The 13,781-nt window shown below is 38.5% G+C and overlaps 1 protein-coding gene across 3 annotated transcripts in view; it reads left to right on the top strand.

Annotated features, from left to right (window-relative positions):
* Positions 1 to 11,431, top strand: part of Cps1 (carbamoyl-phosphate synthase 1) — a 117,218-nt gene extending 105,787 nt beyond the window's left edge. For all 3 annotated transcript variants that reach the window (XM_040753392.1, XM_040753393.1, XM_005070541.4), the window contains exons 35-39: positions 464 to 562; positions 7,179 to 7,238; positions 8,220 to 8,332; positions 9,580 to 9,709; positions 10,363 to 11,431. In XM_040753392.1, coding sequence (XP_040609326.1) covers positions 464 to 562; positions 7,179 to 7,238; positions 8,220 to 8,332; positions 9,580 to 9,709; positions 10,363 to 10,461 — 501 coding nt within the window. In that variant the 3' untranslated portion in view covers positions 10,462 to 11,431. The remainder of the gene's footprint in view (positions 1 to 463; positions 563 to 7,178; positions 7,239 to 8,219; positions 8,333 to 9,579; positions 9,710 to 10,362) is intronic.
* Positions 11,432 to 13,781: the final 2,350 nt, after the last annotated feature.

The following is a 13,781-nucleotide window of genomic DNA, read 5'->3' as shown; positions in this document are numbered from 1 at the left end:
CTTAGGCAGCCAAACCAGTGGGTAAGCAGTTTGTCATTTTTTTTTAGCACTTCCCACTCTGAATTCATGCACTACTGCACGGTACCCATAATGTATTCATTGATTTAAACATTAACTCATTAATATTTGGAAATTCATCATGTTGCACATCAGAAACTGATTTGTATCCAAATAACTTGAAGTACAGTCCGGTATGTTGTTCCAATGAGTGTTGTTGAATAGAGAAGAAATTGCTTATTCATTCATTATGATTAATTAAAAACATAAGACACATATGTCCTGACCAGTCACTTACTCCTCATATACAGATTACTTGGTCTTTGGAATATACTGATACATCTAAATCTAGGGAAAGAGTTTTTTTCCCCTCTCTGTTTTTCTCCCCTTTTTCCCTTCTCCTTTTTTTGTGTGGAAGTGTATTTGACTATTCTTCCCTTGTTTATTTTAAATTTTTCCTAAACAGGTGGCATGCTTCGGGGAGGGGATTCATACAGCCTTCCTGAAGGCAATGCTGTCTACAGGGTTTAAGATCCCTCAGAAAGGTATTCTGATTGGAATCCAGGTGAGTGGCATGTGGGTGTGGCTGTGCATATTCTCAGGTAGCACACTGCTATTGTTCAGGGTGTTAGAGAGGGGCCTTGGCTGCATGCCTTGGAAGATGGTAACTTATGGGAATGGCCACTGTGTGTTCCATTTGCTCTTTTAGTCTTCCGCTGCTGCAGCAGCAAATAAAAAAGTGAAATAAGAAACAGAAGGAAAAGTCTCTATGGAAAGATTCTTTGTTTTAAAAGGCATTATTTTAGAAAAGTAATGCCCTCTATTCCTTGATTAGACCTTTTCTATATATTTTTCTCATTTTATTCATTTATTTAGAATTTTTTGCAATGTATGTTGGTCAAACATATCATTTACCCCCTCTCCTTGCAGATCCATCCCTCCCTTTCTGACCACCCAACTTTGTGCCCTGTATCTTTAAACCCACTAAGTTTGTGCTGTCCATATACTCTTGGAAGCGTGGCTTTGACTTGAGGGTGTCAATTCAACAGGGACTACATTCTTCAAGCAAATTAGCGCTCTCTCTCCCAGCTAACAGTTACCAATAATTCTTTATGTAGGGCTGGGACTTCATGCCTGTTTTCTTTCTTCGTGTTGGAGTTTTGTCTGACTTGAGTTTGCACAGGCCTTGTACATTCTTTTTATGTATATAGGCCAAAGTAAGAGGAGCTGACTCCAAATCAATATTTTTATCCCAAGAAAAAGAACGCTATTGTTTATTGTTGAAAGTCAAGTGTAAATTAATCTTAGGGTAAAAATTTGGAAATACATTGTCTGCAACTCCTTGAAATAATTATTGCATCAGACTATACATCTTGTGTTTCTCATTTCCTAAAAAAATTGCATATACTTCTCAAATGGGCATTCATTTTGACTTGAGATTAGTAATTCTTATGTCCTTTAAAAACAATGAGTGGTCATATATAGGTCCCCCTGCTGTGACTTTAATAAGCTCAAACCCTGCATGTCTTCGCAAAAATCAATAAAAGCATAATTAGAAGAGAATCAGATATTCTCAAGTCAGTGGGTGATTATTATAAATGCTGCCTAATTTGGGTGTCTTAATATTACCAAATTAGACTCCAGAGACTGGACAGGTAGTCACTTTGGAGAAGTTTCTGGAAAGAGTAACTTTGGGTTTTGCTTTATGAAGGTGGCAGAAGGACAATGGTGAAGATTTAGAGCAAAGGCTAACAAGACGGCTTGCTACGTGAGGCTTAATGGCAGTTTAGAGACAGATCACACCATATGAATGACTCATCACATTGCAAATGGGTACTGAGTATTATTAAGGCCCAACTAGGAGAATATTGGCCCAACTTCCAGTTATGGCTTAAAGTTTAATGTGAGACCTGGGGACATTCACAGGAGACCATGCCCTTAGCCCTCATCTTCACAACTAATCAAAACACTGCTAACATTTTCAAATAGCAGTTTAAGAAGGCAGTGATGTATAAAATTGTGGCTTGTTTGGTTCCAGTGCTGCAGGGAAATGTGCCGCAAAATTAATTTGTTCCTATGAAATATTTGTGGGATTTTGGCACCACTGAACAGGATTTTGCTTTGTAGGAAAAAAGGAGACTTTATGGATCGGGGAACAATATTTTTCAAAGCAGCGAGGTTTTATTAATTAAAAGTCTACCTTTGAATGCACTATTTTTAAAAACAATCTATCAGCAGTTACGTGAGTTGTTGCAAAAATATTGTTTGTATATGTGGGGCAATCATTAGGTAATTAAAAATATTTTCAGTACAATGTTAAATGTAGTTTAAAATTATTTAATAAAGTTACAGTTATTGACACATCTACAATTCAGAAAATTGATCAGTAGAATTGTAAGCCTCTAGAAATAGAAAGAATATAAGTTTCTGATTTATTTTATGTGAGGCAAAGAACACTTTCCATGCCTAACATTGAATGTTTATATAGTCTCTCTATTCCATTCATACTTATTCTAAAATGTGCTTAGGCCGATGACTTATACTCAAAGTATGATGGGGTAGACTAGGTAGTCAATAGCTTTAAGTCTTGGAGGTTCTAGCTCAGCTAGAAAAGGATCTATTCTAAAATCATCTTTTTACCCGCCATCCGTAAGAGCATGGATGCAGCCATCTTTTTACCCAGCATTCACGGCAGCAGGATGCTGTCATCTGTGTTCTGTATTGAAGGATACACCTGGAAAAAGTACATGCTATTACTGAGTTAGAAGGGGTCATCCTACCTCCTCCAAACATATAATCAGAGTCAAAAGGGACTTAGTAGAAGACTAATAAAGAAATGGAGGCCAGGGCTAGAAAGTTTGTCTGAATTGGTTGGCGGAGTTATTTAATCAAATTGTGAGAGAGGAGTTCACATTTGCATCTAGTCTTCTTAGGGTGATCATCCACGTAGTCTGATAGGCTTCACAGAACACCGAGAGGCATATCATTGCTGTGAATTTCCCTTATTATACCTTCATGGAACAATGGAGAGGACGTTCAGCATCTACCACCTCTGCAGTGACAGTCCTCCTTCCCCTTCTCCATAGCCCCTGAGTTAAGGACACGCCCCAGGTAAAAATATTTAATGAAGACTCTTAGACTCACTCATGTCACACAACAGGTTCCAAGAGAGAACTCAGAGAACAGAGAGACACTGAGTAGAGGGTGAGGTGACTCTGGACTGGAAACCTTCTTCACTTAGTGTTCACAGGCTGAAAATATTTTAAAATAAGCATTTATTACTAGCAGATTTTTTTAATATGTGGAAAGTAGTGTGTGTGTGTCCACACACATGCTCACACTTGCTGTGTGTGGTAATTTTTCTAAATCAGTATTTCTCTTCCCCATTGTAATCCTTTAGTCATACAATCGCTTTCTGTCCTTCTTATGTCAGAGCCCAGAGTCAAATCACTCACGAAGTCTGAAATATTTGTACCCTCAATCTTGTGTACCTAGGACTTAGGAGACAGAAGAGTCAGGATGCAGATTTTAACAAAGGATCTTTGTCAGCTTAATTGCCGTGTGCACTGCGTCTTTACCAAGAAGCCTTCCACAGTCTAGGGCATTTGTAATGTAAGAAGCATAATATGGGTTTATGAGGCAACAGAATCACCCTTGATTTCCCTGCAGTCATTGCAGCCACCTTTCATCCTGTCACGATGTATTTTTAGTCGCTCTGAGAAGGCAATCTGCCTTGTTTTGAGGTTTTCTAGAATACCCTTTAACAATGAGTGATTTATTCTAGAGGAGATGGAGTGCACTCTCTGTGTTTCCCCCTCTGATTGGGCTATTCAGTGATGCTGGTGAAGTGGCAGGCACCAGGCTGACATCTGGGCTTCAGCATTGCTCAGAAACACAAAGCAAGCGTTTATTTGAAAAGACGACTCCAAGTGACATGAATAACCTTTTATCTTCCAAGAGGCATCGTTAAGAACAACCACACAGTTGTCAATCCAGGCAAGCCTGTAGCATCCACAGACATCACTTAGTGTTAACTTGGCTTTCTCTTCTGCAGCCGGAAGTTGGCTTACTGTGAAAGTAATCACCGAAGGAAATAGATATTTATTCCACTTTTGCAGGAACTCTTTCCTTAGAACAATTTCCAAGAGCACAAGCTAACTTGTACTTTTCACCTCTACTAAGGAATGGATTCTTACATAGATATTTTCAATCGGCGTTTAAATCTGAGGTTACTCAGATGCAAGCTGACAGCGGTAATTTCTTTTTGTAGAGAGGCTGTTTTATGTGTCACAAGTGTTCAATATATGCTTGATAGAAGTTTATAATGTGTCTATGGAAGCCAACACCCCACACCAGAAGGCAGAGTGGTTCCCTAGCTGGGAACTGCCAATACTGTCATGTTGGATATTTATCTTTTCCAGTTGGGGGACAGCAGTGAAACAGCTCCATAATAAGGTTCCGCCTGGTATCTGTAGGTCCTAGAGGACTTGCTGATTTATTTTATTTTAAAATGGCAAAGAAAAAATTGCATTATGGTATTCCTCCCTCAGCATTTTTCATTGTGACTTTGGTCAAGGTTAATACATTTTGACCTCAAATTGCAAAATGAGAAAAGGATAGCCCTTCCAGCCTCATTCATTTCCATTTCTAAACCGACGTGTACATCAGAAGGATCTGGAGGGTTTGAGACTGTGTATGACTGGGATACCCACCTAATGCAATCCATCTGGGTGGAGCCTAAAGTTTCCTGCCTTTAGTAAGTTCGGATGACGCTGATGCTATTGCTCTGAGATGCCTGGGAACACCTTACTTGTGGTAGTTCATTTTAGAAACCCCAAAGAGAAACTGATTAATACATTATTATAATCTCAATTGCCTCAGTGACATTTTGCTAAGGGGATATTTAAGAGATTGAGAGTCATTAGTTATGTGACTAATGTACCAATTATCTAGGCATTAACTGAGACCTCTATTGTCATTTAGTACAAACGTAGGTCGGTTACATGTTTATCAGAAAGCCCAAATGCAACAATCTATATGAGGGGGATTTAATAAAATGCAGAAACTCATTTTGCATATTTCATATATGTTTCTTATAAGGAACCTTAACCTATGAGGCATATATAATGGACCATCTTATTTACCCCTTGCTTCCTAGGCAAGATCACACTTGAGCATGCTAGTGTCCTGTTTGCCTAGTGTATATGTTAAGACATCACTGCTTACTACTTTAAATTGTTCTAGTGTCAGTCAGTAAGAATTATTCTGTTTTCTCTATTATTTTTATTTTAATTTAATTTTATGTAGAGTCATGAACTGATGGTATCAAAACTCATTTATTCCTGTTTAGTCCCGAGTACAAATAGAAAGCTATTACCCCGGGTGTGGTTACAACTCCTGTTATAGAAGACTGGCTTGAATAACTCCTGTGCCCGTCTTAGCTCAGATTCATTGCATTGCATTTATCTTTTCTATTTGCCAGTGTTTTCCTCTCAAAAACAGTTCTGGGATTGAGAGGGTCAGAATCTGAAAAGATTTTATATTTGAACATAATTGCCTAGGAATTAGATCTGTTCTCAGACAACCTTTGTAGGTAAATAATAGGAGACTTAATGGGCCAAGCATTATAAAAATTGTACAAGAATCTGGATATGTTTTTGATCACATTTATTAGGTTGTAAACTAGAAACAGGAGCATATCCATGATTTTTTTCAAACATCACTAATGCTATTTGTAAATCAATCACAAGGCATTTATAGAAACAACCACATTATATCATCAGTTAAACAAAAACCTTTTTTAAAAAGTCAGCAAAATGATTTCATTTAAAGAAGAACAAATACACTTTTAAGCATACATGACTTTAAAAAACTTAGGTACGAAGGCATTCATGATAATAAGGTCAAGGTCAGAATTCAATCTTTGGGTAGATCACTCATCTTTGTTGTATTTCATCCTTAAGGTTGCCTTGCAAATACAAACTCTTAAACACAGGGAATTTTTAGAAGTGGTGAACCCCTGATGACAAAGGGCAGGGATCCAGGGAAATCAGGTCCAAGTAGGGTCCTAGGAAGGATGAAACAACAGATTGATAGAAGCTGTCTGAAAAATGAGCTGGGACATTAGGAAAGCCCATGTGGATATGGGTGTGTATAGTGGAAAAGATGGTTTGGGTTATAGTAAACGGTAAAATAACCCAGGATTCAATACTAGGTTACAGGACAGGAATCTAGACTCTGTCTGGGAAGCTGTAAAAAACATCAACTATCTTTCTCTTTAAAAATTTTTAATTTTAATTTTTTAAGTCATATTGCATACCAATCACAGTGCCCTCTCCCTCCCCTCCTCCTACTCTCCCCCACCTCCCTCCCCATCCTCTCTCCATCTACTCCTAACTATCTTAATGCTAATGATACTAATCAATATTTCTTGAGAACTATTATTAGCTCAGAAACTGCTAATCTGGTGTATGAAAACTCTGTAGTGACTGCTAATAAATTACTCTACTGGACACCGAACACCACAAGTATCATTACCATGACACTGAAGGGATCAGGAGATTACCTCATAGAAAAGCTACATAACCCAGGGAGACACAAGCTAGTGAGCTGTGAAGCCTCAAGAGATAGGAACATTATCATCTCTCTTTTAGAAGTGAAGAAGTGTGGCAAAGGGTATTAAGTTTTCTGAGCATGCACTTCTAGGGAATGATGAAGTCAGGATTTGAAGTGGAACTCAGTACTCTAGGGTTTCTTAGAAGTGGGGGTTTCTAGGATAGTGAGTGAGTTATTAAAGACAGTGTGAAATTAGAACTCACCAATGACAGCAGGTTGCTTGGAATAACAAAGCAGCTAGATGCCAACAAGGTTGACTTGGTGTTCAGATCTCAGCCTTAGTGTCTCCATAATCAGGCAAAGAAACCATGGGCAGAGAAACCATGTGGGTCTAAGCAAAGATGGTAAGGACTCAATGTGAATGAAAAGGTTCAGAGATAGATGGAAGACAAAGAACAAGATAACATAAAAGGAATTTCATCTACATTGGAGAATACGTAATTTATATTAAGTAAAAGGCAACAAATAGGACTTTCTTTTGCAATGGTGGGAGGGAGACCTTATTGAATGTATCCAAACAAAGACAATATGTATCTAGAAAGTGAGTTCTGTTAATTCTTTTCCAGCAATCATTCCGTCCAAGATTCCTTGGTGTGGCTGAGCAGTTACACAATGAAGGTTTCAAGGTATACTCTCTTAGTTCTTTTTTGTTAAAGTCACTTTCTTCCACATTGAAATTTGTCCATGAATTAAATACTGTACAAATAGGAAGCCTGACTTTTCAATTTGGAAGATTTAGCTAGATCATTTCACAACTTCCACATAGAATGACTGGTATTTTGTGATTGTTGGAGGAGGAGAGTGTCCTTTTCCTCAGTGTTGTAGCCACTGTAAGTTGTGTTGTCTACAGTAAATAGCCTTTCACTTACCCTAATTCTTTTACAAAAGCAAAGAAAGTTTAAATTCAGTGGGTCACGAACAGAAGAAGACCCAAAGTGGGAGAGAATTTGTTGAGAAGATTTGTAGAGGAAGAAAGGAGAGTCAGAAAGAGGAATGGGGGTGAAAACAATTAAAACTGATTATATAAACACTTGAAACTGTCAAACAGTAAAAATTAGAAAAATAAACTTTACATAGGATAAAATAATTAGGAATACTAGGTTTTACAGAATGACCGTACACTGAATGGTAGTTAGCTTAAAATCTTGCAAACTTTAGTTGAAACATAATAAGGACTCTCACCAGTGTATTTCTTAATCTTTTCCTCCTCTTGATTCTGTATGAAGTCATAGTTCCCAGCTGTTACAGTTCCAGGCAGTCTCTTTGTAGCAAATTGCTCTGCACACAGCCTGGCTCAGTAAAACAAAGTTACTCCTACAGCTCAGATCGGATGTGTAGCCACGGACTTTGTGGAACTCATGAAAATAATTTATAAGATATGACTAATTCTTTTACAAAAGCAATTGCAACATAGCTCTTAAATGTCTCCTTACTGAAAAAAATGTGAAAATATTTAAGGTATCTCTGCCCAGATTCTGAGTTCAAGTGACTACCCTCAGCACCACTCTTCTTCCATTATTTTTCCCTGTTTCCATTGTGATTCATATGTTCCTTCATTAACAACACCTCCTCCTTTTTAGTAACCGAGTTTTCTATTTTAAATGCAGCTTTTTGCCACAGAAGCCACATCAGACTGGCTCAATGCCAACAATGTTCCTGCCACCCCTGTGGCATGGCCATCCCAGGAAGGACAGAATCCCAGCCTCTCTTCCATCAGAAAGTAAGAACTGAATAGTCTGTTTTATGAATCGGGGAAAAAAAGGAAAATAGGAGATAAATTGTGGGAGCTAGTACAGTGTGAAGCTCTCACCTCATTATCTTTTCACAAGATGGTTTTGTTAACAAATTTACAAATGAACACACTTATGGGTGATAGTTTCATTCTCATAAAAAGTGAATTACTACATGTGTACACCTACCTGTTCATGTGTTAGAAAACACCTCTCAGATACTTCTGTTAAAAGTGCTTGACAGATACAAGTGAAAACTATGAAGAATTTAATACAGTGCTTTATATATTTATACAAAAGTATGAATATGCACATATGCATTAATATGCACATATGCACATTTCACTGAGGATGGATCAATAGATCAGTCAACTTATTGAGCACTTGCTGCATGGAGAAAACTGGAGTAAGCATTTTGACAATGTTTTAACTAAATGCTTGTTTCATAGGCCATTGCCTTCTGATTTTGTAAGACACACTGTGTGAGGCTTCAGGAACTGCAGGGCATCTGTTGTTACAAAGCTACATGGGAAGAAAGCACAGTGGATCCTACTTTGCTACTCTTGAATATTACAATTTACCCAATAGCTACAACTTCCCTATCCTATGCAGTATGCTATTTATTAAAGGTTGTTAAGAAATCATTTTGAAATGAATGAAAGAATGTCATCATGTATGGATCTTACCAGCCTTCCACTGATGCTATGAGTCCCTTGCTTAAGAGTTTGTAAAATGAAAACCAGCCCAACCTCATGCTTTTGGCATTTGAGGGTCTGTTTGGGTATGTTCAGTCAGTCCAATAACAGGATGTGATACAGGTTTACTCACAACCAGGTAGTCTGATGCTTCTCTTGCCAGGCTATGGGAAGCAGGCAGAAATAGATGCAGTATGTGGGGAGGAGCCTGGAGGTGGAAATGTTAGTGCTGAGGAATCACCTCTTTGTAAAACAAAGTGGGTGTCTATCAGATTGTCAGTTCTTGCTATGTTGGGTAGTATTTTCAAGGGAAAACAATGTTTTGCATCCTGTTAAACTTTTGTCAGAGTTCTTTCAAAACCACAATAAAATATTATAATTCCCCAGTGAGTGCATCTTGAACATTGGCTTAGACTTAGAAAAGAGCAGGCGGCAGGTAGCTCAGTAAATAGCATTTAAATGGCAGAAGACTTTGTGTTCCTACTTTTGAACTATTTATGAAATGGAATTTGTCAACTTTAAGTTTTTATTTATCTTTTTAGATTGATTAGAGATGGAAGCATTGACCTTGTGATTAACCTCCCCAACAACAACACCAAATTCGTTCATGATAATTATGTGATTCGGAGGACAGCTGTGGACAGTGGGATTGCTCTCCTCACTAATTTCCAGGTATGTTTTTCCCTTTATATATAAGCCATGTGTGGGTTCTAGTTCTGGGTCTCCCTTCATGTGTGTTAATCACTCCTTTTCTCTCTGTCTCTGTCTCTTTCATGGAGTGTTCAGAATAGACAGAAAATTTTAATAGAATCTAAAACAATGGTGTTAATATGGTAGATTGTCATCTCACTTGAAGAGATGGAGATTAAACAATATGATTAAAAGCCAGGAATAGGACTGGTCCTATTCAATCATTCTGTGAGTACAAAGATATAGTATAGAATAGAATGAAGACTGGGAGTGCTGTCACACACACACACACACACACACACACACACACACACACACACAGACTGTATGAAGCACATTCAGTTTCATTTGGATATGAACCACCAGGGTCATCCTAGAAGGAACCTGACATTCACAAATGAGCCTTGTGTCCTATTTCCCCATCTAAGTTAGTCCAATCCTTATCAGGGGGGTGAGGTTAGTTTATTCATGGTGAGTGTGAAACATGGGGAAGTCTCTGAGATAAACATTACATCTTTTCATTCCATACCTCGTCGAAAATTGGGAGCAGATCCTTCTAACTTTTCACTCATGATTCATCCTGCATTCACTTTCATCTATTGTAGGTTGCTAACATTCCTAATATTTTCTTTTAGGTGACCAAACTTTTTGCTGAAGCTGTGCAGAAATCTCGCACTGTGGACTCCAAGAGTCTGTTCCACTACAGGCAGTACAGTGCTGGCAAAGCAGCATAGAGCAGAAAATGTCCAGTGAATTCATCCTTGAGTCAGCATGAGCCACACAGCTCCAAAAGGACCATTCCCAGCCTATCTCCAGAAATGGATGTTGTTGCCAAACTCTATTTTGGGTTCCTCTGTTCACAAAGTTTGTATCTTTAACCATTAAATTGTTGTCAGTCACTGTTTCAAAACTACCAAGTCCTACCCGATTCACTTGTTCTTCACAAGGAATTCAACCATTCACAGCTTTCTTTTTGTGGACTTGCTCTTAACATTTCATGGTGCTGATTAATAGTGATCAAAGTAGAAAAAGTTATCCTATCTCCTGAACTCCATACTCTAAACATACTCTTGTTTTTGAAGTCATGTCTGTCACACCCAGAATCCACTAACAGGGCAGATTACCATGAAAATTTGTTAAAATGAAATATGGGTTTAATTTATGAGTGGCATCATGTTTGTGTAGTGTTTCTTTTTTGACAATGATTCTCATGTATTTAGCCAATCTAGGAATATCGTTTCTTCTTCCCATAATACACAGTGTGAGACTGGATTTCTTTGTTGGATACTTGCTTGAAGTTTTTGGAGGATGTCAGCAGTTGGCAGAGAACACAGAGATGGTGATATGCTTGCTGAATTTTAGTACTAGCAAAGGGAAATGTTCAGAGTCATGACATTCACCTTCTGGTCAAATTTTGAAACATGTTGGGAGTCACTGTTCCTTTTGTATGATGGATTCTGGTGACTGTCTGAGTCTCTTCTGTATATGTACTCCACACATATTAAACATATGGCCCTTTTATATCATGGATTCTGGTGATCGCCTCCGCTGAATTCTGTAATCCACACATACTAAACATAAGACCCCCCATTCCTTTACATACAAGATTTTTTTCTTTCAAGGTAGCTTTTGTTACCTTTAAGTGTTTTGGTTATTATAGTGCTTTGATGGTGAACTTTTAAATAAAATACTATTAAGTGAAAATGCAGTTGAATTCTTTTTATTTAACAAAATATGATATGGTAAATTAAAACAAAACTGTCACACTGAAGTTGGACAAAACAAACCAACAGAAGGAAAAGAGCCACTAATTAAGGACAAGAATCAGTGATCCACTCATTCAGGCATTTGGAAATCCAATGAAAACTAACTGGAAAGCCATGATAAATACAGAGGACCTAGTGCAGACTCATGTAGGCCCTGTGCTTGCTGCTTTAGACTCTGTGAGTTTGTGTGAGATTTGCTCAGTTGATTTAGAGCACCTTGTTCTCCTGGTGTCATCCATCCCCTATGGCTCTTACATTCTTTTCACCTCCTCTTCCATGGGTTTCCCTAAGCTCTGAGGGGAAGGATTTCATGGCGACATCCTATTTATTGCTGTGCGTTTCAAGATTGGTCTTTCTGTCTGTCTGTCTGTCTGTCTGTCTGTCTGTCTCTCTGTCTCTGTCTCTGTCCCCCCCCTCTCTCTCTCTCTCTGTCTCTCTGTCTCTCTCTCACTGTGTGTGTGTGTGTGTGTGTGTGTGTGTGTGTATAATGTCTCATTGCAAAGTCTCTGTATTTGTTCCTGTTTGCTGCAGGAGAAGGCTTCTCTAATGATAGCTGAGCAAGCAACTTATCTATGAGTGTAGCAGAATGCAATTAGTAGTTACCTTATTTATGTTTTTAGATGAGTATTAGTTGGCTTTACCCTAGCTTTCTGAGCTATTCAGATTTTGGTTCTTGGTCATCCAAGCAGTATTGGATATGGGTTCCATCTCATGGATTGGGCCCCAAGTCAAATCAGACACTTAAGATAAAATGGTGTGTGTTTGGGTTGGTGTATATGTTTTTTCTTTTTGGTAGCCTGCAGAGTACCTTTCCTTATCAAGGACAATAGAACATATGGATAAAGGTTCTATGCAAGTACCACCTTGACCCCTCCATATTCAATAAGTTGTGTGCTTTTTATCTTCAGAAGTTGAGGCTTGTATTCAGTTTGTTGAGAGTAAAGCATTGTCTTGGCAACAGCCTGAGTTGTTTGGGGGATTTCCATGGGACCCATTTGGCCAACAATTCATCTGAATGTAACCCACTCCTGGTACTGGAGGCCTCATTTTGTGACAAGAGCTGGCCAGCTGGGACTCTGCTTACCCATTATGTTGAGACTTCATTAGGATTTCCTTCATATATTTTAGGAAGTTTTTACTGCACTAGGTATACAGGCCACCCTCCAAGTCCTCCTTAATTCGAGCTGTTTCTCCCCAATTCCCTACCCTTCCCCAGCTCACCCTCCCAATCCATAGTCCTCCACCAGTCCATCCATAAATTCTATTTTATTTTCCCACTCAGGGAGATCCTACCTAGTGCCTTCCTCTATAACTAACTTTTCTGGGCTTACATATTTTGACTTGGTTATAATTTACTTAAAGGCTGGTAACTACACATAAGGTAATGCATACTATATTTATCTTTACTGGTTTGTATAACCTAACTCAGGGTGATTTTTTTCTCACTCCATCTGTTTGCCTGCAAATTTCATGATGTCATTGTTTTTATTTTTCCCTCTGAGTATTCCATTGTGTAAATGCACCACATTTTCTTTATACATTTTCTGTTGAAGGGCATTTTGATTGTTTCAAATTTCTGGCTATTGTGAATAGAGAAGTCACGAACATTGTTGAGCAAGTATCCATATCACAGAATGAAACATCCTTTGGATATATGCCCCTGCATGACATAGTTGAATCTTGTGGTAGTTCTATTTCTGTTTTTCTGAAGAAGTAGCACACAGATTTCCATAATGGCTGGTACAAGTTTGCACTTCCAACAATAATGGAGGAGTATTTCCCTTATTCTACATTCTTGTCAGCAGGAGCTGTTGCTTGTGTTATTGATCTTAGCCATTTGGATAGGTGTAAGATAGAATCTCAAAGTTGTTTTGATTTGCATTTCTCTGATGGCTAAGGAGGTTGAACATTTCTGTAAGTGTTTCTCAGACATCTTGGTTTCCTCTATTAGAATTATCTGTTTAGATATGTACCAATTTTTAAAATTGGATTATTTGGCTTTTTGAAATCTACTTTCTTTTTTTAAAATTTAAATTAGAAACATGCATGCTTCAAATGTCAATCCCAGCTTCCCCCCTTCTCCCTCCCAGCTCCAAGCCCCCACCCCTAGCCCAATCCCTACATCGTTCCCCAGGGAAGGTTGGGGCCCTCCTTGGGGGGATGTCCAGAGTCTGTCATTTCATCCAGGGCAGGACCTAGGCCCTTCCCCATGTGTCCAGGCTGAGAGACACATGGGGCTCCTAAAGTTCATTTGTACGCCATGGTGAACACTAATCTACTACCCAAGG

Source organism: Mesocricetus auratus, unplaced genomic scaffold (genome assembly GCF_017639785.1).
Source record: "Mesocricetus auratus isolate SY011 unplaced genomic scaffold, BCM_Maur_2.0 Super-Scaffold_100010, whole genome shotgun sequence".
In the NCBI taxonomy this organism is placed as follows: domain Eukaryota; kingdom Metazoa; phylum Chordata; class Mammalia; order Rodentia; family Cricetidae; genus Mesocricetus; species Mesocricetus auratus.
The sequence above is the reverse complement of the archived record's forward strand: the minus strand, read 5'-3'. Positions and strand labels throughout refer to the sequence as shown.